The 23,222-nt window shown below is 44.5% G+C and overlaps 2 protein-coding genes across 3 annotated transcripts in view; one reads left to right on the top strand and one right to left on the bottom strand.

Moving 5' to 3' along the window:
* Window positions 1-22,198, bottom strand: part of Mrps27 (mitochondrial ribosomal protein S27) — an 81,210-nt gene extending 59,012 nt beyond the window's left edge. The window contains exons 1-4 of the mRNA XM_048441550.3: window positions 22,055-22,198; window positions 16,379-16,456; window positions 4,822-4,892; window positions 2,892-2,950 (exon numbers count right to left, since the gene is read on the bottom strand). Of these exons, the coding sequence (XP_048297507.3) occupies window positions 2,892-2,950; window positions 4,822-4,892; window positions 16,379-16,456; window positions 22,055-22,127 (281 nt within the window). The 5' untranslated portion in view covers window positions 22,128-22,198. The remainder of the gene's footprint in view (window positions 1-2,891; window positions 2,951-4,821; window positions 4,893-16,378; window positions 16,457-22,054) is intronic.
* Window positions 22,199-22,226: 28 nt separating this feature from the next.
* The window catches only part of Ptcd2 (pentatricopeptide repeat domain 2), a 31,397-nt gene continuing 30,401 nt past the window's right edge, over window positions 22,227-23,222 (top strand). For both annotated transcript variants that reach the window (XM_085676786.2, XM_085676787.2), the window contains exon 1: window positions 22,227-22,384. In XM_085676786.2, the coding sequence (XP_085532912.2) occupies window positions 22,279-22,384 (106 nt within the window). In that variant the 5' untranslated portion in view covers window positions 22,227-22,278. The remainder of the gene's footprint in view (window positions 22,385-23,222) is intronic.

The following is a 23,222-nucleotide window of genomic DNA, read 5'->3' as shown; positions in this document are numbered from 1 at the left end:
CTGCAGACAGGGTACCTATCAGTCACACACTTGCCTTCCTTCACGGGGCAAACTGGAATAAGAAAAGAAAGTATTTGTATGAAAAGAAAACAAAGACAGAATACTTCAGAAGGCCTGCAGGAAGAAGCAGGATGAAGACCAGCAGAAGAACCCACGGCTCACAAGCTCCCCGAGGAGGCCCACCACCTTCCGTATTTTACACCGTGAGCCCTGAGGCAGGTGTGGACCCCGTCTCCAAATGGGTTTTTCAACCCAATTACACCGAGAGACAGTTATCAAGACACTAAGAAGTTCCCAGATAAGGCAACATATGCGCTGCAACAAGAGCGCTGGGACCCCAGAGCCAGGAGCAGCCTAATTACCGGCTTCTGAGCTGGGATGAGCAGTTTTTAGAATTCTGCTACAAATGTGAAACCATTTAAAAAAAACAACAACAATGACTTTAATTGGTGAGAAGGACAAATGCTTCAAATAGTGGCAGCATCTGTCATCTATACTCATAGTCAAAGAAAATGCTAAGCATTATTGAGACACGAAAATGTGATTTTTATGCTTACCCGATTTGCAACTCTATAGAATGCTCTCTATAGATCCCAATAAAGGAAGTAGCAGGAGACACGGCTTCTCTGACAGAGAGAAGAGTAGCAGGGCCTGTGGCAGCACAGTGGGGCCTCTCGTGGTTCTCATCCCCCACCCATGCCCCAGGTGTCTCAGAGGGTCCCAGGATCACTCCTAGAAGAGTAACAGCCCCCGAAGAGCGTGTGTGCAGTACTCTCAGGCCGGTTCCCCAGCCTCCCAGCCAAACCACACCCACTCTGGGTACCCTGAGCCTCTGCCTCAGGTCCTACTGTGTCAGGTGCCCCACGCCATACATGAGCTGAAGCGTCTCTGTCACACCAGCCACTGTTGGTGCTCTTAGCATGGCCTATTTTCCAAGTGTTGGCTCTCACTTAGCTTTAGCCTTCCCACTGTCTGAATCACTTTCATTTTTGCTGATTTTCCCGTCAGAGGCAGAGTATCACTGTTTTCGGGTTTCTGTCTACATACAGGCTGCCTTAAACACCCCAGTTTGCTGTGGTAACGAGAGCACCCACTCCTTTCCCTCCACGTTTCCTTTTCTACCATGAGCGGAGGATCCCAGTATGGCTGGCTCCCAAGAGCGGTGCACAGCCCACAGCAAATGTCCAGATGTTTGTTGTCCCTTCTGCTGCCTCAAAAGTAGCCTTTCTATAAAGATCCCTGATACCCTGTGATGCTGGAGTTTCCAAGCTTTCTTGTCTGTGATGTTTGGAGATTTCAAATGTTCTCCAGGGATGGGAAGATGAGAAGGGTGTGTGTATGTGTGTGTGTGTGTGTGTGTGTGTGTGTGTGTGTGCCACAAGTCCTCGGACTGCTGCTACCCGTGCCCAATTCCACGGCAGAAAATCCATCAGCTCTCCACTGGTCAATTACGACATGACGGTGGCTACAGGCTGTGACAGGGAGGACGGAAGCTTATGCCATGGGCAGCAGTAAGTTTTACTCTAAGTCAGTGGTTCTCAACTTTCCTAATGCTGCAACCCTTTAACACAGTTCCTCATGTTGTGGTCACCGACAACCATAAAATTAATTTCATTGCTACTTCATAAATATAATTTTGCTACTCTTATGAATCATAATATGTGCTTTATGACAGCTTTAGGCGACCCCTGTGATAGGGTCACTCAACCCCCAAAAGGTCATGACTTACAGGTTGAGAACCACTGCTCTAAGTGACGGAATACCTCAGGGAGTAAGAAATGCTGCCTGCTGGCAGGATAACTGGAAGCTGTGGGCTATTTAAGATTAAGAAGTTGCTAGATATTTCTTCATGTTAGGCATGGGATCTGAAGGTCATTTTGAGAGGTCAAAAGTCCCTCTGTAAGGTGTTAGCCCAACAATCACAGAAGGCCTACCTCGGAGCATCAGCTCTTTGGTATCTAAGCTTAACCTCTGACTTTACTCGAGAGAAACTCCAGGAGTTCACAGTTTCTAACTGCCAATGTTTACAGAAGCTTTTCTGAGGCCCTAATATGTTTTGTACATTCTCCGAGGCTGGGAAGCAGACATTCAGACAATGAACAAGCATCACTCTCCTTGTCTGGTTTACCTGATTCTCACACACATAAAAGTATCCACTATGTCACAAAAAAAATGTTTCTTAAAAAACAAAGAAGCTGAGAAAATAAGCTAATTTTCTTGATAAAGAAAAGAACAGAATTTTTTAAAAAAAGATACCTTAATAAAAACATTAGTTTTGATTAAAGCAAATGACGAGATGCCAAATCACAGCAGTGTAGATTTGGAGCAAGCAATAGTCTTATACATGGCCTACACAAAGACAGATACTAGCAACTGGTGTAGGAGGTCCTTCTGTCTATGTGTTGCTTTCATTGATTAATAACAGAACTGCTTTGGGCCTATAGCAGAGCTGTAGAGGAACAGAGCTAAGTGGGAAAAACTAAATGGAATGCTGGGAGGAAGAAGGCAGAGTCAAAGAGAGATGCCATGGAGCCGCCGATGCTGGGAATTTTACCTGGTAAGACACAGCCTCGTGGCAATACACAAATTAATAGAAATGGGTTAAACTAATATGTAAGTTAGCCAATAAGAAGTTAGAGCTAATGGGCTAAGCAGTGATTTAATGAATATAGTTTCTGTGTGATTACTTTGATTCTGGGCGGCCGGGACGAACAAGCAGCTCCTTGCTATAAGCAACTACATGAATCTTCTGTTAAGGCTCTAGACCACATGCAACTGGGTTCAATTACTCACACACACACACACACACACACACACTTCTCAGACTACGAAAGAAGAAAAACACCCAGTGTTAGAAGTGGGTGTGAAGCAGAAGTGGGCAGGGAGCTTACTTGTAAAGATAGTACTCTGCAGAATCTATATCTTCTCGAGACGAAATGTTGTCCACAAACTAAAGGAAAAAAAAAAACTCTGTTAAATATAAATTATTCCACGTTTGGTCAAGTTCATACACTGATCTTTAAAGACATGTACTCTTTTTATTGGAATGATGGTCCCATGGTATGGTTCCTTTCTGAAAACCTGTCACACTGGTGAAAACAAATCAGATACCATAGCTTCTCCTCTATGTATATAGCACAACGCTGGTCCAAAACAAAACCAACAACAGGAAAGCACCCAGGAAAAGCTGGAGGAGAGCTCTGCACAGTATTATTTACAGCTATCATCACCTTTGTCCCTGTCTTCCCTCCAAACACATGGAATACGGAGCTGAAATCGTGGGGACTTTAAAGGCTGGAACAATACTGTTCAGAACATAGCATCTAAGTGTAGAGAATTCGGGGTGTAACCACTTTGACTCTGACTTTAGAGTTGATATGGAACAATCGCTTTAGGACTGGAGGCTCCCTTCAAGCTATAAAATCTAGTAAGCATCAGGCCTGGGGATGCAGCTCACCGGTAAAGAGCACTTGACTAACGTTAATGAGGCTCTAGGTTCAATCTCCAGCACTTGAGAAAAGGTGGAAAAATCTGTGAGTATGTTCCTTACCTATGATCTGAATGAGCAGAAACTATTATCCAAGGACAGACTCTGCTCTCAAGTGGGCAATCAGAAGCAGGAAGACAGAGAAAGAGCCCAGGGATGCTGAGAGTGTAACCAGAACCTCATAAAGAGAGAGAGAAGGGGAAAAAAAGGAGACTTTCTAAAAAGAATCAGGACCTGTGGGTTTGATTTAGAAATCCATTAAAGGGCAGATAACATGTGGTCCAAACACAGGCCCTGTGCTGGAGAACCAGCTCTCCTGAGAGCTTGCTGTGGCACAAACAGATGGCACATCCCCTCTGGGACTTCCTTGCTCCATCTGTATAAACAGCCACAGGCTTCCGCCCTGAGGAGTTTGAGTCTCAGGCTGGAGCATGAACCCACACAAAAGCTCGGTGAAGTTCCAAGTGTTGCCGGAACAAAAACCAGACATTACAGTCCACAGACAGGTGCCACCCTCAAAACCAGGGTTTCCTAGTTCTCCACTCTGACAGACAGGAGTCCTTAAACTCAAGTGAGGACAGTGGAATTGCCTCCCTGTGAAGAGGGTCAAAGGCACAGAGGAAGGACAGGACTGGAAGGCAAGAGCTCTCCTTCCCCTCCCACTGGAGGAGCCTGCCACTTCCAGCCTGTGACCTGGAGTCACCATAGAGACGAGACCAGCACATCTGATAGGGGAACAGAAGTGGACTTTGATGCTCCCACCTCTCTGTCTAGAAGCTGTGCTGGATCTGGAGTTCCCTCATCATTTGTGCCTCACCTACACCACGCTCCTGTGCAAATGAATACACGTGACGCATGGCGAGAAACTAGAAGAGCGACCGCCACAGAAGGGCCCAGAGTGGCGCTATCATGGCTGGTCCCGACTGCTGGCCCGATCTCCTCCCTGCTACCTAGCAGCAGTCAGTTTGACGTCAGCAGCCATTCTTCCATAGATGGTGGTCAGCTACAAACCCACGTTTAGATCTCAAAGGACATAGTAACTTTAAAAATATGAAATAATGTAACCAGACCCCCCCCCAAAAAATCAGTGATTGCTAACTTGAGTCTGGTATGCTTATTTCCTTTTGTTTCAGCCACTACATCATACAATATCTGTTGTAATTATAAAAACATACTACGCTGTGGGAAGACAGTTCCCATGGTGACCACTACTTCTACAACACTGCCTTGTCTACAGCCTTGCTTGTTTCCTTCTTTGAAAACACACTTGAAATGTTCTTACCTGCGACACTGCTAAAGAATTAACAGGTTACTTTCTTTTAAAAGGGTCTTACCCGAGATATTGACAAAGAACTAACAGGCAACTTCCTTTCATATGCTTTGTCCATTAATGAAGCAAGATCAGCTGTGAAGACAAAGAGAAAGGACTGTGTTAAATATACACATTTCTCCAGGAAAATCCACCAGACTCGACTCCTGCCAGATGGCTGCGAACATGACAAAGTCAGTATCAAAACAGGCTCACTCTTGCTCTTTTTCAGAAACTGAGGACAACTGATGTTAGTCACAGTTCTAAATGATTTATTCAACTAGAGAATGCAAAATAATAATTAAAAAATACAAATTTAGCTCTTAAAAAAATGGATCAATAAGGTACCACTGTAAGGAAAGGCAAAGTATCATGTCTGTCCAACTCCACAAGAAGAAACTAGATGCGGGGGCAGGCATGGGGACCTGCCACTGTTACCCCCCAGCAGTCAAAGGCTGGCGACTCCAGAGGTTTTGTAATGGTCATTAACCAAGGGCCTTGCAGATATTCCCTAACAAAGCAGAGTTCCCTAGACTATCCTTCCTGATTAGTAGCCTCCACTACCCAGGAGTTGGCTCCTCTCAACAGAACATCCACAAGAACGCTTATAACGTGTGTTGTCAGACTCACCCCAGACCCTAAGGTCACCTGCGATCCTAGTCAACACACTCCAAATGGTTTACGTCACCTCACACCACTGCTTCTCAACTCTACAGTGTTTTCTAGCTCCCCTCATTCTCTGCTCATGATTCAAACCCATTTCACTGAAAAATCTAGAGATTTTTTTAAAAAAAATATTGAAACAGGTGATTATAGCATCTACAAAACCTTCCAACAGATCCTTAAACCCCTTCCTATCAGGGAAATCAACACTGTCGAGTGAACTTGCTCATAATTAGATACCAAACAGCTCTCTCATGCTATCAAGTCTGTAATTATGACTACTCTTACATTACTGATCAATATATTGTATTCAAACAAGCAAGCAAAGCCAGGATCAGGAGCTACTGGCCTAACTGAAACGGCCGTCAAGTTCCCTTCCCACATCCTTTTCACATTACACGCAGCATCTCACCCATCCCAGGACTGTGACGGCTTCGCTGATCACCTCCAAGCATGGTAACCAGAGCCTATCTGAAGCCTTCACACCCAGGCATCTTCAGTCAAGTGGAATTGGCCAGGGCTTCAATAAAGGCAACAGCTGCAGAGCCAGCATCTGATGACTAACATTTACATACTGCAGTCAGAAAGGTTCGCTGCAAACACACTATGTGACCAATCACCTCACGTTACAGTGTTGGTGTGATGAATGAGGCAGAAAACAGCAGAGGGCGGGAAGGCCGGGAAAGCGGGGCAGCTGCAGCGTATGGAGGGCCAGCACCACAGGCTTCTGGACTGTGGCCTTCCACAGTCAAAGTCACACTTTATGCATTAGTGAGGGGCCAACAGATGCCCAAGTTCTGTTCAATGGGCTGTGCCAAAGGTGTTGTTTTGCTAGGTTCTTAGCTCCCCAGGAATATACACTGAAGCTAGTGGTTGTGAACATTATGGACTATGGGGAAATGGACCTGAAATAAGAATTCTTCATTTAGCAGAATTTCAAGTACACAATGTGGAAATACATTTAGAAGACGAACATAAGATAGTAGTAAAGTGTTCTTGTTTGAAGACAGCAATAGCACTGAGGATCTAAGGACATAAAAGGTTTTAGTGAGGATCCTGACTTTTTATAATGATGGACTGAACTCCCTAAAACTGTTAAGCAGAGTGGTAGTGGCCCACACCTTTAATCCCAGCACTGGGAGGTGGAGGCAGGCAGAACTCTGAGTTTGAGGCCAGCCTGCTCTACAAAGAAAGTTCCAGGACAGCTAGGGCTATACAGAGAAACCTGTCTGGGGGTGGGAGTAGGGGAAAGACATAAAAACAAAACCAGAAACAAACTTGTGAATTTCCAGGCCTCCCTCCATATTCTATAGGCCTGCAGAAAACCATGATGACCTGCAGGGCCATCCAGGTCTATTAGCAACAGAGCCAGCAGCTGGTGGTACAGCCGGCTGAGAAGACTGCGAGATGTGTAAGAACTACTATGGAGGGAGAGAGGCAGGATTCGGATGTGGTGTCTAAGCTCAAATAAAACACTAAGAAATTCTATTTCTGAAATAAGGTGAACTATATTGTTTCAATCAGTCTTCTTACTATAAAACTAAAACACTTAAATAGTAATTATTTTTCACATATAAAACTGAGCTTTGAAAAAGGTAGATGCAATTGCCAGAGGGCACATGGAACTGACACTTGGAGGGCTTGAGGAAGTAATCAATGGCAGTCACCCCAGGGCACAGGGAGACCCTGTGGCACGGAGCTTGGTTTTAATCATGGGCAGCACCCGAGGTTAACAATCAAGTCTCTGTAAAAGGTGAGGCTGGTTGTGGGCTCCTGTACAGTCAGGCTGGAGCTGCATTTGTACTGAAGAGAAACTGGAAAATAATGACCCTATAAACAAGGACTGCTGGTCTCCGAGCATTCTAAAGCACAAGTCAGCCCTGGTGCCTCCGAAGCCTTCAAAATATGCCTAGCTAAGGATTTATTCAAAAGGGTGTCCTTTTACACAAAATCTAAAAATGGCTAACTAATTTAAATGACAAGAAGCATATCAATCATTTCCTGGGAGCCTGGGTATTGAGCAGAAATGAGGGAAGGGTTTTCAGGGAAAACTGCCTTTGGAGGGTGACAGGGCTGTGGTGTGTAAGGTCAAACAGAGCTCACATTTGCCAAAATGTATTAAACTGTGTGCTTTAGGCACGGCTTGTTTTTATGTAAATACTGCAAGAAATCTCAAAAGAAAAGGATAGCTAAGACAGAACAGGAAATAAAAGCAGGCATAGTGCTGTCTGTCCACAATACTAGCACCCCGGAGTCGGAGGCAAGAGGAGCGCAAGTGTGAGGACAGCTGCACTGCACGTCATGAGCTTGTCTCCAAGAGCAAGCGAGCAAGCAAACGGTGAGCTGAGGAGCAGGTTAGACATAAATGAGGACCAGTGAATTGAAAGTTAGACTGGAGCAAAATTACACAGAATGCAATAGGGATGCTATTAGGGACACTGAAAACAAAACAATTTCTGAAATAAATTTAATTTAATGTCCAAAAAAGTAAATGAAGAGAATGAGGTGAAGTGATGTGTGATGGGAAAACAGCCGAGGGTTTTGTGTGTCTGTGTGTGCATGCTCTCATGTGCACGGCCTAGAAATGTGTGTGGCAGTCACAGGTCCACACCAGTGTCATTCAGATCCTCAGCACTGTCCACACTTTTCTCTAAGCAGGGTCTCTCACTGGGCTAGAGCTTGCTAATTCGGCTGAACTGGCTGTCAGTGAGTCCCAGGGATCCATGTTGCTACTTCCCCAGTGCTGACATCCCAGGTATGCACCAGCACACCCATCTTCTTTTTTTAAGATTTGTTTATTTTATGTGTAGTATTTTACCTGCATGTATGCATGTGTACCGTGTTCTTTCATGTCTGGCGGGTGCCAGGGTCAGTGGAAATGGAGTTACAGGTGGTTGTGAACCACAGGTGAATGTGGGGGACCAAACCAGACTGTCTGTCTGTAAAAGTAGCAAGTGCTCTGTGCCACTGAGTCAGCTCTCCAAGCGCACCCCTCCCGCACTACCCACACACACCCACACATCTGGCTTCTTCACTAGGTTTGAAGGATCAAACTCAGGTTCTCACACTTTCCCAGCAAGCACTTTCCCAAACCAGCTGCCTCCTGGGAACTAAAAATTATCTTAGAAGACGGAGGTCAATAATCTTAAATAAAAAAATAGAGGATATAACCTTTAGAGCAGGGGAGCGAAAATAATGTAAAACCCAAACCAGCTCTAGCCCACCCATGAGAAGGGAGGTGGGGCAGAGGTGCGGAGGCTCTTCCTGCTTCCCTGTCATGTGAGTGAGCAGCTTCCTCTGCCGTGTGCTTCCACCATGATCAAGTGATCACTACAGTTCCAGAGACAGGTAAAACCACGGGATCTTTGAGGCCAGGGAACACAATCAACTCTTTTTCCTTAAAACTGTCTTCCTCAGGAATGTGTCACAGTGGTGGGTAGCTAAGAGAGAGGACAATGAACTTGGAAGTGGGGAGTTGGAGCCCTTAGACTTCTAGCTTCAGTACTTGCTCCCAGCCAGGTGACACCTCCCCTTTTGAATAAGAAGGATGCCCTGGGCCTCAAGCAGGTCAGAGTCAGGACACAATGAACAGGAGCGTTAGATGAATTCAGAAGACGTGTCTAGGCAGGAAGTGAGCACAGGCAATGCTACTCAGGAAAATGACTTACTCTATATTTCAGGAGTTAAGCCCCTCAATGGCACTCCTGGAGTCCTCCAGACTGCAGGCCACCCCACCATCTGCCATCATCCTGTGGGAAGTGGCTCCTCAGCTAGGCCAGAATAAAGGCACATTCCAATTTGGATTAAAATTGGAAATGCATGTTTGCCTTTCGGATGGACTCTCCATCATTCTAGCACGCCAGTGCCTAGAAGGACAAGTTAGGTAGAGGCGACCGGACTATAAATCCCACCGTGTCTGCAGAGAGGCAGGAGGGCAGTGAACTCTCCGCCTGTGCTTCAACAGCAGCTCAGACGTCTTCCTGACACTGGACCCCGAGACTGTTTCCGCAGTCTTCTCCTGCACTAAGCTCCATGCCCTAGCTGGTCTTCCCTCTAAGCCATGAGTAAAAAGCAGCAGAATCAAGCACACAGAAATCACGGACTGGCTCTTCCATCAAGGACTAATCTGCAACAACCTTAGAGAAGCGCAGCAATCAACCCACGGCCCTGACGATGCACTGAGCCTTCCTAGAGCTGCAAGAAATGTGTGGACTTCATAGCTGTTCTGTTGGAACCCCTGTTCTCCCCTGCACAAGCTGGGAAACCCCATCTGCCCTACTTCCCCCAGCCCCAACTGCACTAAGAAAACTTTGAACAAAGGAAAGGCACCAAGCCCAAGTCTGCATTTTGGGCAGCAGGGGCAGACCACCTTTCTGACAGGATCAGTCCATCCAAGACCCCACCCAGGGGCTTGGCTTTGGACTATAGTTGGGCACAGTCCCCACTCTGGGCTGGCACAACATCACCCTTTGTCTAAGATCTATAAAACCTCCCTGCCTTAGCCCAGGCATGCGACTTCTCTGGCCCAGTTCTTTGGGACAGGCAATCCACCCAGGAGCAACACCCAGTGAACCTGCATTTATCTGTTTTTAATCTGGTCTTATTTGGCCTTTTGCATCTGCAGAAATATTTAACATTATGGATTCTTCCAACCCAAGACAAACAAAAATAAAAGTAAAAGCAATAGCAATAAAAGACAAGGGATAATACTAACCACAAAATATAACCAAAAATAAGTCCAGATATACCACCCAACAAGAAATGAATGCCAGATTGGTTATGACCGAAAACCTATGTGTATAAATCATAGGAACACAGAAAAACTGGAAACAAATGCAAAAAAATTTACTAGGAGAGCAGCAGCCAAAAGGCTACAGACAAAATGCAGGGCTTTGAAAGGCGGGTCATTACATGACTTTATCAGAAAATTAATTTTAATACGGCACACGCCACAGTACCATAGCTTCACAGTAAACAGAATTTTCAAGAATGTGGCAAGCTTCTCAGTGATCAGAAAGCCAGTCACAGAGACTAGAAAAGGAGCCACTGTGACGTGTGGTTTCAGTGTTAAGGAAAGACGGTGAAGAAAAGAAGGGTCCTGGAAGGAAGCTACCAACCCAGAGGGAAAGGATGTCAGCTGTGGTTTCTCCCCACACGGTCAATAGCAGCCCTTTTCTCCTAAAGAAATGAGCACAGGCTGCTACTTTACTCACAGTAGCTCAGGAAATAGGCTGCAACTGTGTTTCTGTTTCTCCCATTTTAAAAGACAAACAAGGACAGAACACAGACACCCAAACATATTAGTTACTAAAAGAAGCAGAAACAGCAAAACATAAGGGAGCCAATTGTATAGACTTTGAGATTTTCTTCTATTTGCGCTTCTGTGTTAAGCAAACGGATCACTAAAGGACAAATGCACAAGCAAGCTGTGCATTCACACACCTGGAAATGAGAAGGACTACACTCAAGTCAGACTCACCTCTGAACTGCCAGGCAGCTGAAGGTAACAAAGCGACCTAGTCAAGGTTGTCCTAGACCTGTATCAAGAGCAGTCTGGAGCCAAGGCCTCCACAGACAACAGTCAAAACAAACAGCACTCAGCTGTAGCATGCTCAGTTATAAAGCCTCTGCAGAAACAACAGTTACCAAGAACAAAAGAGGCCTCTTAGCCAGCATTGACCACGCACATCTTTGATCCCAGCATTGGGGAGGCAGAGGCCTGCGGATCTGAGTTCAAGGCCAGCCAGGTCTATATAGTAAATTCCAGAAAGCCAGAGCTACACAGAGAAACTCTGAAAAACAAAAACAAACACACAAAACCAAATCTGCAAGTTTATAATGGCAATCACCTTTAGAGGATATTCTGAAATTGCCTCTTAGGTACAAATTCTATCATGGACAATTAAAATGCTAATGAAGGAAAAAATTATAGTATTTTTTCTTGGTAGTAAACAAAGAACAAACGACAGAAATACAACAGTAACGGTTTGCTCTACTAAGGAAATAATGGAGTCAGGCAGGATCACCAGGGTCTTCACCTGGCAGAGGGACAGACAAATGCCTGTGTGTCCTCACAGAGGTAAGCAGTTACTGTGGTGTACTTACAACAAAAGGAAATCAAAACCACAGAACAAGCCCCGAATCTGACAATGTTGGTGATTTACAACCACTGTTTATATAGGACAGACGGAAACCAGACGTATCCCACAGCACCAAGAAGATGACGTCAGCAAACCTAGAGTGTGAGATAATCTACAAAGGGCCAGTCTGCACAAGTGTGCCAAGGAAGTCCTCTGTAAATGAAGAAAACATATCAAAGATATGAGGAAATGTGAATGTATAATATTTAATGATGGCATTAGAGTTATCCTTAAAATACTCATCTTTTGGAGGTATGTATCAAATACATGTGAAATGATTAGGTAGCTGATTTACTTAAGCAGTCTGATGAAAGGGAATAGGATATAGATGAAATCTAATTGTTAACTGTTAGATCGGGTTCACCTTCATGTTTCTACAAACAGATTTTATTAAAGCGTCAAGAAAAGGACAACCAACTTTACTGGCATGCTTCAGTTGGGTCCTTGTTCAATGTACTTATAAGAATACCAGAAACTGAGGTGGGCGGTGGTGGCGCATGCCTTTAATCTCAGCACTGGGGAGGCAGGGGCAGGCGGATCTCTGAGTTCGAGGCCAGCCTGGTCTACAAGAGCTAGTTCCAGGACAGGCTTCAAAGCTACAGAGAAACCCTGTCTCGAAAAAGAAACAAACAAGAATACCAGAAACTGGTCGGGTGTGGTGGTGCACACATCCAGTCCCAGCACTTGGGAGGCAGAGGTTCCCTGAGTTCACAGTGAGGAATACCGAAGGCTGGTTATTTCATATTCACATGAATGCTTTATATATATAACAATGTCTTTAAAAACCTCTTTTTAAATACACAAAACATATTCCTCTCTCTGTCGCCCCCCCACACCCCTATTTGCTTCCTTGGGCCTGTCTTAAAATAATTCAAAGGATTAGGTAGGGGTGCAGAAAGAGGAAAAAAGGCTCAGCGCTTATAAATGCTGAACCAGACAGCGGGTAACGGGGGTTCGTTACATTATCATCTTTTCTGCTTTACACTTTCTCATTTAAAACTCTTATAAAGTAGCCTAAACAAGTTAGGATCTCAGGTGTTTCCAAGGAAAGCAAGACGAATGTTCCATCTCCTACTTGGGTGTGCTCACTTTGTGCTAATTTACTGCTTACGACCTGTGCATCTTTTGGAATGCATAAGGCAATGCAACAAGCAACTTTCAAGAAAAAAAGAAACGCAGCATTTTTAACGCTCAAGAACCTCTCCAGGTTCTGCGGGCAGCGCCAAATACGCCACACACCGGCTGCCGAGCCAATGGGAGGCCACAGGAGCAAATGCCTCATATCGGCCCTCCTCCCTCCTCCAATCAGCGAGCCCGAAACCAGCACCTCACGGCCCTCCCATCGCGATGTCCAATCACGGCGCTCCACATGAGCGCACGCTCCCTGATAGGTCCGCGCCCAGCGCAGAAGGAAAAGCATTTCTCTAAAGGACCACACTGCCATCTACGGCCTGATCCGCGGGGATGCAGCCAGGGAGCACCCGGAGCAGGCAGCAGGCAGGATCAGATTTCAACCTTGTTAAAGCAAGCAGTCGTGATACATACACAGAAAAATGTGCTTGTATGAATCAGAGGTGGGAGCAGGTACACAATGGGAAAATACGATCTCTGAAGGCTCCTTTTTCTTCCAAAAAGTCTGAATTCAAACTTTAGTTCACATCAGATAATATATACAGGGTCAGACACAAGGGACTCAGGACTTTTTCATTACACATATTTCTAGGATGAATGTTTAGGAACTAAGGCAGACACCACACACCCCGATTTATGGCTACAGACACGAACAGGGACAGCTGAAACTGGTAGAACTGAGGCACAGTTCTTGGGTGCACAATCCACATCACATTAAAGGAAGGCAACAGCGCCAGGTAACATGCCTGGCGGTGGTGGCACACGCCTTTGATCCCAGCACTCGAGAGGTAGAGGCAGGGGAATCTCTATTGAGTACGAGGCCAGCCTGGTCTACAGAACTAGTTCCAGGATAACCTGGGCTACACAAAGAAACTCTGCCTCAAAAAACAAAGGTAGGAAAACAGTTCTGACTGGGTGTAGCAAGGTACTGGACGCAGAGGGGGAGGGGCAACCGTGCCTGGAGGTGTTCAGGAAATAGTAATTTACTCTGCTTTCCCAAGTATTGTTTTTAACAGAGAAGAGACAACTGCCCCATGATATTTATGTGTCACAGATTATTAGCCTCATTCTTTGGCATGTTCTCAAACAAAAATAAATAGTTTATTCATGTAGCCAGGACAAAGATCCCTGGATTTGTGTCCTATAATAGATTTAATAACTATCCTTAACACAAGACACATACAGTGGCTGTCTCCACTGTATCTCATCTTTCCTCCACTAGGAAAACGCTTAAAAAGCTTTCCCAGAATGCAGCATTCCTTTACTTGTATTTCCATAGCACTGTGGATTATTCATGTATGGCGCATGAGAACATCTTTGCTATGTAATTATCTGAAGCTACACTGGAATTATCACTAGAATGGCGGTTTTTATGAAGAGACTGACCGCAGAGGGCGCCTTAACATAACGTGTAGGTTACTTATGACTTTCACGATGACTGGAAGGCACAGCTGGTACTTTCTGGATAGAAGACAGAGAACTGGTATACCATGCAATGCTGTGGACTCTCCCCACAAATCCCTGCCTCTGCCTGGAGCCAAGATCTAAGCACAGAAGGGAGACTACAGCAAGGCGAGGGAAAACCCATGCCGATGGATGGAGAGCAAGGAATTGGTGTGAAACCTATTTCTGGGTAAGGATCAAGGGACATCTAACACCCACATCCTGCTTCTAATACCACTCCCCACTAACGGGATGAGCGTTCCCAAGAGGGCCAGGTGCAGGGCGAGGGAAGGGCAGTACAGTGGCCTGCAGCGCACTGAGCACTGAAGGGAGGGAGGGGCAAGCGAGAACATGGAAACTGACTAGAAAGCACTCATACTACCGCCAGGCAGGCTGGGGCACCGGACTTCTAAATAATTCATGACAGCAATGGACCATTAAAAAAAAAACAATAAACCAACAAATGTCAATGACAGATAAACAAGAAAGAATCACAAAAGCAAGGTCTGCTGCCTCAGAAGACAGAGCTGAGCAGTAGTGTGGAAGGGGGTGGAGTTGGAAAACCATCACCTTGCGGCCCTCTCGGTACAGACTCAGGCTAGATGCACAGATGGGAAAAAAACCTAAGGGAAACCTGGAGAAGCAGCAGAATATCATCACTATTTGTTAATGTCTCCCTACTTCTAGGCTACTAGTCAAGAGGGAGAAAAACCAGCCAAGGCTGCAGTGGAGAAATGAGACACAGTGACCAGGAGACGGAAGCTCACATGGCTAGTGCAGGCACACAGATATCCAGACAACACACCGAAAGGGTCACAGCGGCAAAGAGTGGTGCGCCTGGGAAAGCAGACTGGAGTTTAACCATTAAAAAAAGGTAAGAACAGCATAAGCAATAAGAAAGGAGAAGGAATAATTTCAAATTAAAGAAGACTTGATTTAAATGCAATGTGAACCTGAAATGGATCCTGTATTAGAGGACGAAAAATGTGGTCAATGACATTTTTGGAGTCAAGTGACAGAAAAGATAGGAAAAAAAAGTATTAATTAATGAAGTCAAAAAAATGTACTATGGTATATAACGGCTATGCATGGAGAATGTAAGGACGTAGCTACTTCCGAACCCTTGGTGAGGCCTAAACATCTCAATACATTTCCAAATACTACTATATGCCAAATTACTTTGTTTTTCTTTTTTCTATCATGGTAATTATATAAATTTGAAAGTGTTATGTATGGAAACATATTTGCTTTGAATTTAATTTCAAGAGAGTAAATAGTGCTGATTTAAAAGGCTGTGCCAATCCTTTAAAGCGAGAGTCAAACTGTAAGTTCCCTATGGAGGGCTCGACCACATACCTTCGCACCCTGCCCAGCTCTGCTTTGGCTGGTCCAGCCCACACACCCTTTCCAGAGCTGCTGACCAACTCTGCAACTCACATGCTCAGGGGAGACCATGACCATTCTGAAACATCCAAACAGCGGTCTGAGCTGACAGCCATGTCCCTGCCCTTTGTGGACAAAGGAGGATCTGCTCTGTCTGAGACAAGCACAAGGGTGGGGTAGTGTTAGGCCAGCACTGGGATTCACGCGCACACCAACAGTCTCATACCCCACCTCCTCTCTGTTCACTCCACAGTGTCCTGGCGATGGCCTATGCGTGGCAGGGCAGTCACAAGTATGCTAGTACATTTGTAAAATGTGCTTATGGGGTCAGTGGCTTCTTTTAGGCCTTGGTAGCATTTACACGAAAGGCCACCATCTGTGAACTATGACAAAGGAAGAAGGGGAACAGAGGGTAAAGTGTGAGCTTACTCCTGGGAAGACACTGTCATTTCATGGCTTCCATGAGATGGCAAACTTTCTTCCAGATCTGTCACTTGGCAATGATATAGTAGTTAAGAAAACAATGAGATTAAAAATTTAAAAAAAAATAGTACAAAGTATAAAATTCCGTAAAATGGAGACAGGCTGGATGAAAATTACATGACACAATGAATGAAAAGCAAGAAAGAAGCTTACACAAACTCAGCAAATAACAAGGGCAGTACAAGGAACGCAGGGTCAGCAAAGGAGATTCCTTTCAGGACATAAAACGTACTTCCGTGAGCTGAGTCATCGTAAAAGTATCTTTTCATGCATGTTTCATGTGAGCATGACGTGAGACATGAGGAATGACTGCAAATGACAGAACACGGCAGCACCTACCCAGGTGGCATTGCTCCTTCTCTCTGGCTTCCCACTGGTGGCTGTCCACGTATGCTGCGGAAAGTAGGCATCTTTTACCTGAGGGAAAGGAAGTCAAGCGTCTCAACAGGCATGCAGTTTAAAAGATGTGCTTTACTGAATACGGCTTCCATTGTATTTGCAGCCTCCGGCTTAGGCATTTAAACTCGAATGTGGTGCTATAATGGACGCTGTACAGTTCCCAACAAATCACAGCAAAATCTGAACACCTCCTCAACAGTTTCATAGGCAAAACTGCCGGCCATCTTAATCTTTTAATGTTAAAACTCAAAGTCATTTACACTATCAAATTATAACCCACTCAATACACGACCTCCTGGAACAAATGAGAAGGGCCTGATGACAGTCTCGGCAAAAGAAAAACCTTCTATACCTAAAAGGATACTCTCAGAAAAGTGATAGAATCCTACAACATGGAAAAAAAATAAGTAACTTTTATCAGGAACATAAAACATCTTTACAATTTAATAATACAGGACAACCCAACTGAAAGGTGGGCAAAGGATATGAGCAGAGAGTTCTCAAAAAAAAAAAAAAAAAGCTGGTCCTGGTAACACAAGCTTGTAATCCTAGTCACTGAGGAAACTGAAGCAGAAGGGTTCCAAGCTCAATGTCTGTCTGGGCTATAGAGTGAGTTCAAGGCCAGTTTAAGTAACTTAGTCTCAAAACCAGCCCACATACTGGGTCAGTGTGATGGGGAGGGGGAAAGGGCTAGGGGAATGCTGTTAAAACTGGCAACCTGAGTTCAATGTTGGGACCTCACATGGCAGGGGAGAACTGGCTCCTGAAGTTTATTCTCTGGCCTCCACATGGGCCACAGCACATACATGTTCCCCTCCCCTACAAAGTAAATAAATAAATGTATTTAAAAATTACAACAGAACAAAAGGATCTGGGGCTATTAGTGACAGAAAGCCAACACAGCATATGTGAGGCCTTGTGTTCAATTCCCAATATCACACACACCACACCACACACGCACTCATTACACACATATACACCACACACACACACACACACACACACACCACACACAAATTCACAGTTCCCCCTCCCCGATATGTTACTGTTCCCCCAAGTCTGAGGAATTAGCCAAGATTTCCCATAGACACACAAGTTCTGACATAAAATGATATTTAAAAAAAAAAAAGTGGGGCATGGTGGTGCACGCCTTTAATTCCAGCACTTGGGAGGCAGAGGTAGGCAGATCTCTGTGAGTTTGAGGCCAGCCTGGTCTACAAAGCAAGTTCCAGGCCAGGCAGGGCTATGTAGAGAAATCCTGTCTCAAAAAACCAAACCAAATCAAAATTGACATAAAATGATGTAGAATTTGAATATAACTGAGGTACACCTTTCTAAATTTTGAGATTCTCTGCTGTATTACTTATAATACTCAATTCCAGGAGAACAACTATGCAAAGAGCTGTTTTGTTTGATTATTTAGGGGATAATGACAAGAAAGGAAAAAAATAACTACATGTTCAGTCCAAGTGTAACTTTATTCGTGTGTGTGTGTGTCGGTGTGTGTCGGTGTGTAAGTGCATATGCCCATGAAGGTCAGAAAAGAACCTTGGATTCCCTAAGATGGGGTTACAGGCGATCGTTAGCCACCCATGGGTGCTGGGAACCAAACTCTGAGCAGTAAGCACTCTCCAGGCCCCAGGTGCAATTTTTTAAAAACTATTTTTGATTTGTGATTGGCTGAATTAAAAAAAATACAAAACCTATGATTAGGAACAGCTGAATGCATATACACAACACACAGAGGCACAAGCAAAGATGGTTACCATCACTGGCCACCAGGAAAATACAAAGCAAAGCCGCCCACTATGAAGATCACAATCATAAAGCACAAGATACAGCTATGAGTGAAATCAGAACTTTATACATCTCTGGTGAGGCTAAGTGCTTGGGAAAACAGGCAGCCACCAAGTGTTATCACAATAGCCAAGTGACCTAGTAATTCTACTCCTAGATATAAGAATGAAAACTTAAATTTACATCAAATTTATACACCAGTGTTCATGGAAGCATTGTTAATAGTGAATAAAAAGCAGAAGTGCCCAAAATATCCACAGGTTACATACCAAGAGTTGGTATGCCATTATAATGAAACATTATTTAGTAATTTAAAAATAAGAATCTTGAAAATATTCTGTTAAGTAAAAAGATATTAGTCTCAAAAGAGCACATACTGTAACCACTTCCATGAAACATCAGAATAGGCTGATCTAGAGAGCAAGTAGGTTACTCATTGCTAGATCTGGGACGGGAGTCTGGGAAAGTGAGAGTGACTGCTAGCGGATACAGATCTCTTTGGGGTGTGGTAAAATATCCTAAATTGGTTGTATAGATGCTCACACAACTCTACTGAAAGAACTGTGTACTTTCAACGAGTGAGTCGTATGGCATGGGAATTCCATCTCAAAGGGAAAGAACTCCAACCTAAGTGGCAGTAGCCCGGAGATCACAACAGACCACACAGACATTACAACTTGAGCTTATATAGTGGAGAATGACTGAAGAGAACATCTGACTTTGACTTCTGGCCTCTACATACATGCACACATACAAGCATGCACACTCACACACACACACACACACTTTTAAAGAAGAAAACAGCACATTCATCTTTCTGTGCTGCTTTATGAAGGTCTTTCCATCACTACACACTGAAAGCCTGTATATTAATGTTACAGCCAAAGAATTTCTACAGCCAGGGGCAGAAGATTAAAGAAAGTCAGCCAGAAGCAAAGTGAAAAATCTGGATAGGACTCTACACTTTAGTATGCATATGAATCTCATTAAAATGCAGACAGTAGTTCTGCAGGTCGAGAGGGCAGACAGATTCTGCATATCTAACAACTGGGTGATGACAATGAAAGTCCTCAGACCACATTTGAATGAGTCAGAGGACAGACAGACTTCAAACTCACAGGCTTAGGGCTCAGCCTGCCCAATCCCTCTCTACACGGGCCACTCAAAATGTTTACTTAGCCAGGCTGAGGCAAAAGTGGGTTCACCGGCACGTTCAAGGCCTATCTGCCCTATGCAGAGTTTCAAAGCAATCAGCCCTACCTAGTGAGATTCTATCTCAAAGAACTAGAGAGTTTATAATCTTCTCATGCCTACTATCCTTAGATTGCTCTCCTTTGGGCAACAATACTCTTTAAAATAAGTATCACCCATAAAAAGAAATATTTCTCCTTTGAATTCTGGACCAGAATTTAAGGACCATAACCTCAAAATTTGGAGAAAAACATCTGTTTCTTATACATATTATTATTTCAATCTTCACTATTTATTTGTTTTTTGAGACAGGATTTCTGTTTCAGCCCTGGCTGAAAAGTCCTGGAACTTACTTAGTTTAGTAGATCAGGCTGGCCTTGAACTCAGAGATCCACCTACCTCTACCTCCCTGGTGCTAGGATTAAAGGCATGTGCCATCATGCCTGGCTCATGATTTGGGCCTTTAATCCAATGTTTCCAAGCGTTTGTTGTTATTGTTGTTGTTGAAAGATGCTAATAATGCAACTGTGGAAACAGACAAGCTTTAGGGTCACAAGTTAACTTCTAATCCTTGGCTTGCCAATAATAAATGCTACGAAAAACTGGTCAAATCACACAGCACCTGACTGTCTTTCATCATACACAGAATGAGGGAATACTACCGATTTCAGCATGGTAGTTGAGGACTCAGTCTCTTAATGTCTACTAAATAATGGTTATCAGCATTCAGACAAACCTGGCACAGCTCCTTGAGGACCTAACAGGGCAAGGCATGCAGTATCCTGTCACTTTAGAAGGCTAAACTCAGCCTACTTCCCTCTCTTCTTTCTGTCTCTTCCCTCCCCTTCCCCCTTTATCTAATAAAACCCCCCACTTAAGCTGTCTGTGTGGGATATTTGTCTCTGGTTCACCAGGAGGCCGCTGGGCTCTCACGCACCAGTCTTTTGCACACAGAATCCTATCAATGCTGTTAGCTTCCATCCTCTATCCTTTCCTTTCCTTGTCTTTGTTGTTCTACCTCAGTTAACTTTTCTTCCATCTTTTTGATCATTTTAGCTGTTTCTCATCGTGTTTTAAGTAGACTAGATAGAAGTCTCACTGCTCCATATGCTAACTGGCCTGTTATGAGTTCGTACAAAGCAGAGTACTTTTCCAGATCGAACACTTCAATATGTCTAAGTCAAGCCATTCATCCACACACCCAAAGCTGAGTCCTGTGTACTCATATTGTCTCCCTATAGCCTCCACCCATGGCCTAATGTAGTGTTTGTCCAATATAACTTACTGTAATGATGGAAATATTCTATTCTAAGCTGTCCAAGTCAAAGACCACCAGCTACATAGATCCACTGAACACTTAAAACACTTTCTACCACTAAAAAACTTAAGTTTTTAATTTTATGTATCTTCAATTTAAATTTAAATAGCTACATGTACTAGCAACTACCATGTTGGAATGGCACAGGTGCAGTATAAGTTTGCTAGTTTAAACTGAAATCAAGCCACTAAGTTAAAGGTTCTCTCAAGTTGCTCCATGCAATTTCCAGTCCCTTGTTAGAATGGTTGTCCCAGACATTATAAGCAACCAACACACTCTCCCTTATCTACTAAACAGGGACTTAGTAGATTTCAAAGAACTTACTACCAATCATAATTAAATATGGTTAAGTAGCTCTACAGAACATTCTTACTTTAGTACCAAGTACTGTTTGTACCAATTTGCCAAATGTGTGATATGCAACCTTTTTACCAGGTAGTTCAACCACTTAATCTTCAGAAAACTCTTGAGGTCAACTATGAAGTTTCTTAATGGCTGTACATTAAGCAGTGTGAGCAAGTATGTATTGCTTTTTTTAAAAGCTGGTGTTAAGGGAGGTTCACTGAAAAGAGGGGATAAGCAGGATTGGAAACATCCAAGTGTGGCCAGTACATTTTACTCCTATAATCCAGCATATCTTCAAGGATTATGAAGTTAAAACCATTGCAAACTTGGCTTCTTTAAATACTTTAAGATGTGTTTTCATCATCAGGTCCACTAAAAAGACTCTGAGTGGCGCGCGACTCAACTCAGACAGCAAGGTGCTCTACGGGTAACTATTAACACTTGTTCACCTACATGGGGGAAACGGTAAAAATGAAACGTGTGGCAGTTGTGACCACGGTCACTGGGGAAAGCGAAGTTAGTAATGAAATATTCTTTCATGAGGTGAAGACCGGGGATCCGGACCATCAAGTACAAAGCAGTGAAGAAAACATTGGCCTGACGCCCCTCCAAAGAATTCTCAGGTGGAAGAAAACTATTCTGGCCCCAGGCGTGAACATAATTTGGATTTTTCATGGTAAGTAAAAGGTCCACTGGCTTAGCACATTAAAGCTGCAAGACATACACAAAATCTCTCATGCCATTGGCTTCCTTTACTTCACATAATTTTGGACTGGCAGGTACTAATCCTTAAAGGAAATGAGTTTCTTTTCCTTTCTACGCTACCAATAACCTAAACGGCTTCTCTAGCAACCGGATCCCAGAAGCATTTACGCCGTTCCTGAAAGCTTATCGCTCCCTTCATTCAGTGAAGAGCGTCTTGAGGGGCCCAATGGAGCTGCCCCTCCAAGGCAGCAGCCACCAACCTGCCAGGGAAAGGCGAGCCGTAGCTATTCTCCGAGCCAGGAGCATCCCACACCGCACCATGGGGGCCGCCATCTTGAAGCGTACCAAGTGGAATGCCGGCCCGGGGGTCAGAGCCAGAGGTGGGCGGGGCAGGGGCAGAGCCCGCCTCCGCCGGAAATGGACCTCTTCGGACGCTTCCCCCCAGCCCGGGTGCCGCAGTTGGTTCGGTCCGGGCGCCGACAATATGGCTACGGTGTTTAGGCCCCTGGAAAGGTTGCGGGCACCGCGTCCTTCGTTGCATCCCGGGGTGACAGGCTCAGGCTCCGCCTGCGGCCGCTGCACTCTCGGAGGTACCCGCGTCCTCACGATGTGAAGGAAGGGAGGGTGGAAGAGAAGGGAGCGTGAGACCCCAGCAGCATCTCTCTTTGGAGAAGGCTCGGGCGACCTTTCCCTCTGACTGCACGTGTGTGCAGCCTGGTTTGCTGGGGACCGCGAACACCTTCAGTTGGTGCCTGGAAAGCAAAGGACAGCTAGGGTCTGGACTCGGAATGGTCTACGTTGCTCTTGGAGAACATTCCTTACTCACTGGGTTTTCTTTTCTGCAAGGCAGAATTTAAGAGACGAGAACCCCAGCTCTGCTCCTTACATCCTTAGACTCGAGGCAGGGTTCCTCATCCCCCAAGTTATTCCTTACTGCCTTTCTGAAAATATTAAACGTGAGACGGCTACTGAATGATAATAAAAGTATTTAACCTTGTGATGTATTTTACGTATATGAATTCCTTTTCTTCAGTCAGCATCCAATGACAGAGGTTGTACCTTTACAAAACAGGAAGCGTGCGAGACTGTCACTTGCCCAAGGACACAAAAAGCTGGCAGAGGGGGTATTTGAACAAAACACCCGGGTCTGACAGCTTCACAGGATTCCCTTTTCATAAATAGCTATTTTTATTATTACTGTGTCTTAGCAGATCTCAGTGCACGGTTTTTTGGTTAAGCTTCATATGTTTTTATCTCAAGCACAGCCAAAAATGCTGAAGAAGGGTGCATTCCAGACTTGCTAAGCTGTAGTCCGTGATTTCTGATTTAAGGCTACTTGAGTCCAGATCTAAAAGGCCACCTTCAATTCAGAATTTACAAAACCAGAAGTCTCGGTGTAGCTTTTTTCAATATCCCATGCTTCTCAAA

The sequence above is a fragment of the Myodes glareolus genome, chromosome 15, assembly GCF_982192425.1.
Source record: "Myodes glareolus chromosome 15, mMyoGla1.1, whole genome shotgun sequence".
NCBI lineage: Eukaryota > Metazoa > Chordata > Mammalia > Rodentia > Cricetidae > Myodes > Myodes glareolus.
This window is presented reverse-complemented; position numbering and strand designations above follow the sequence as displayed.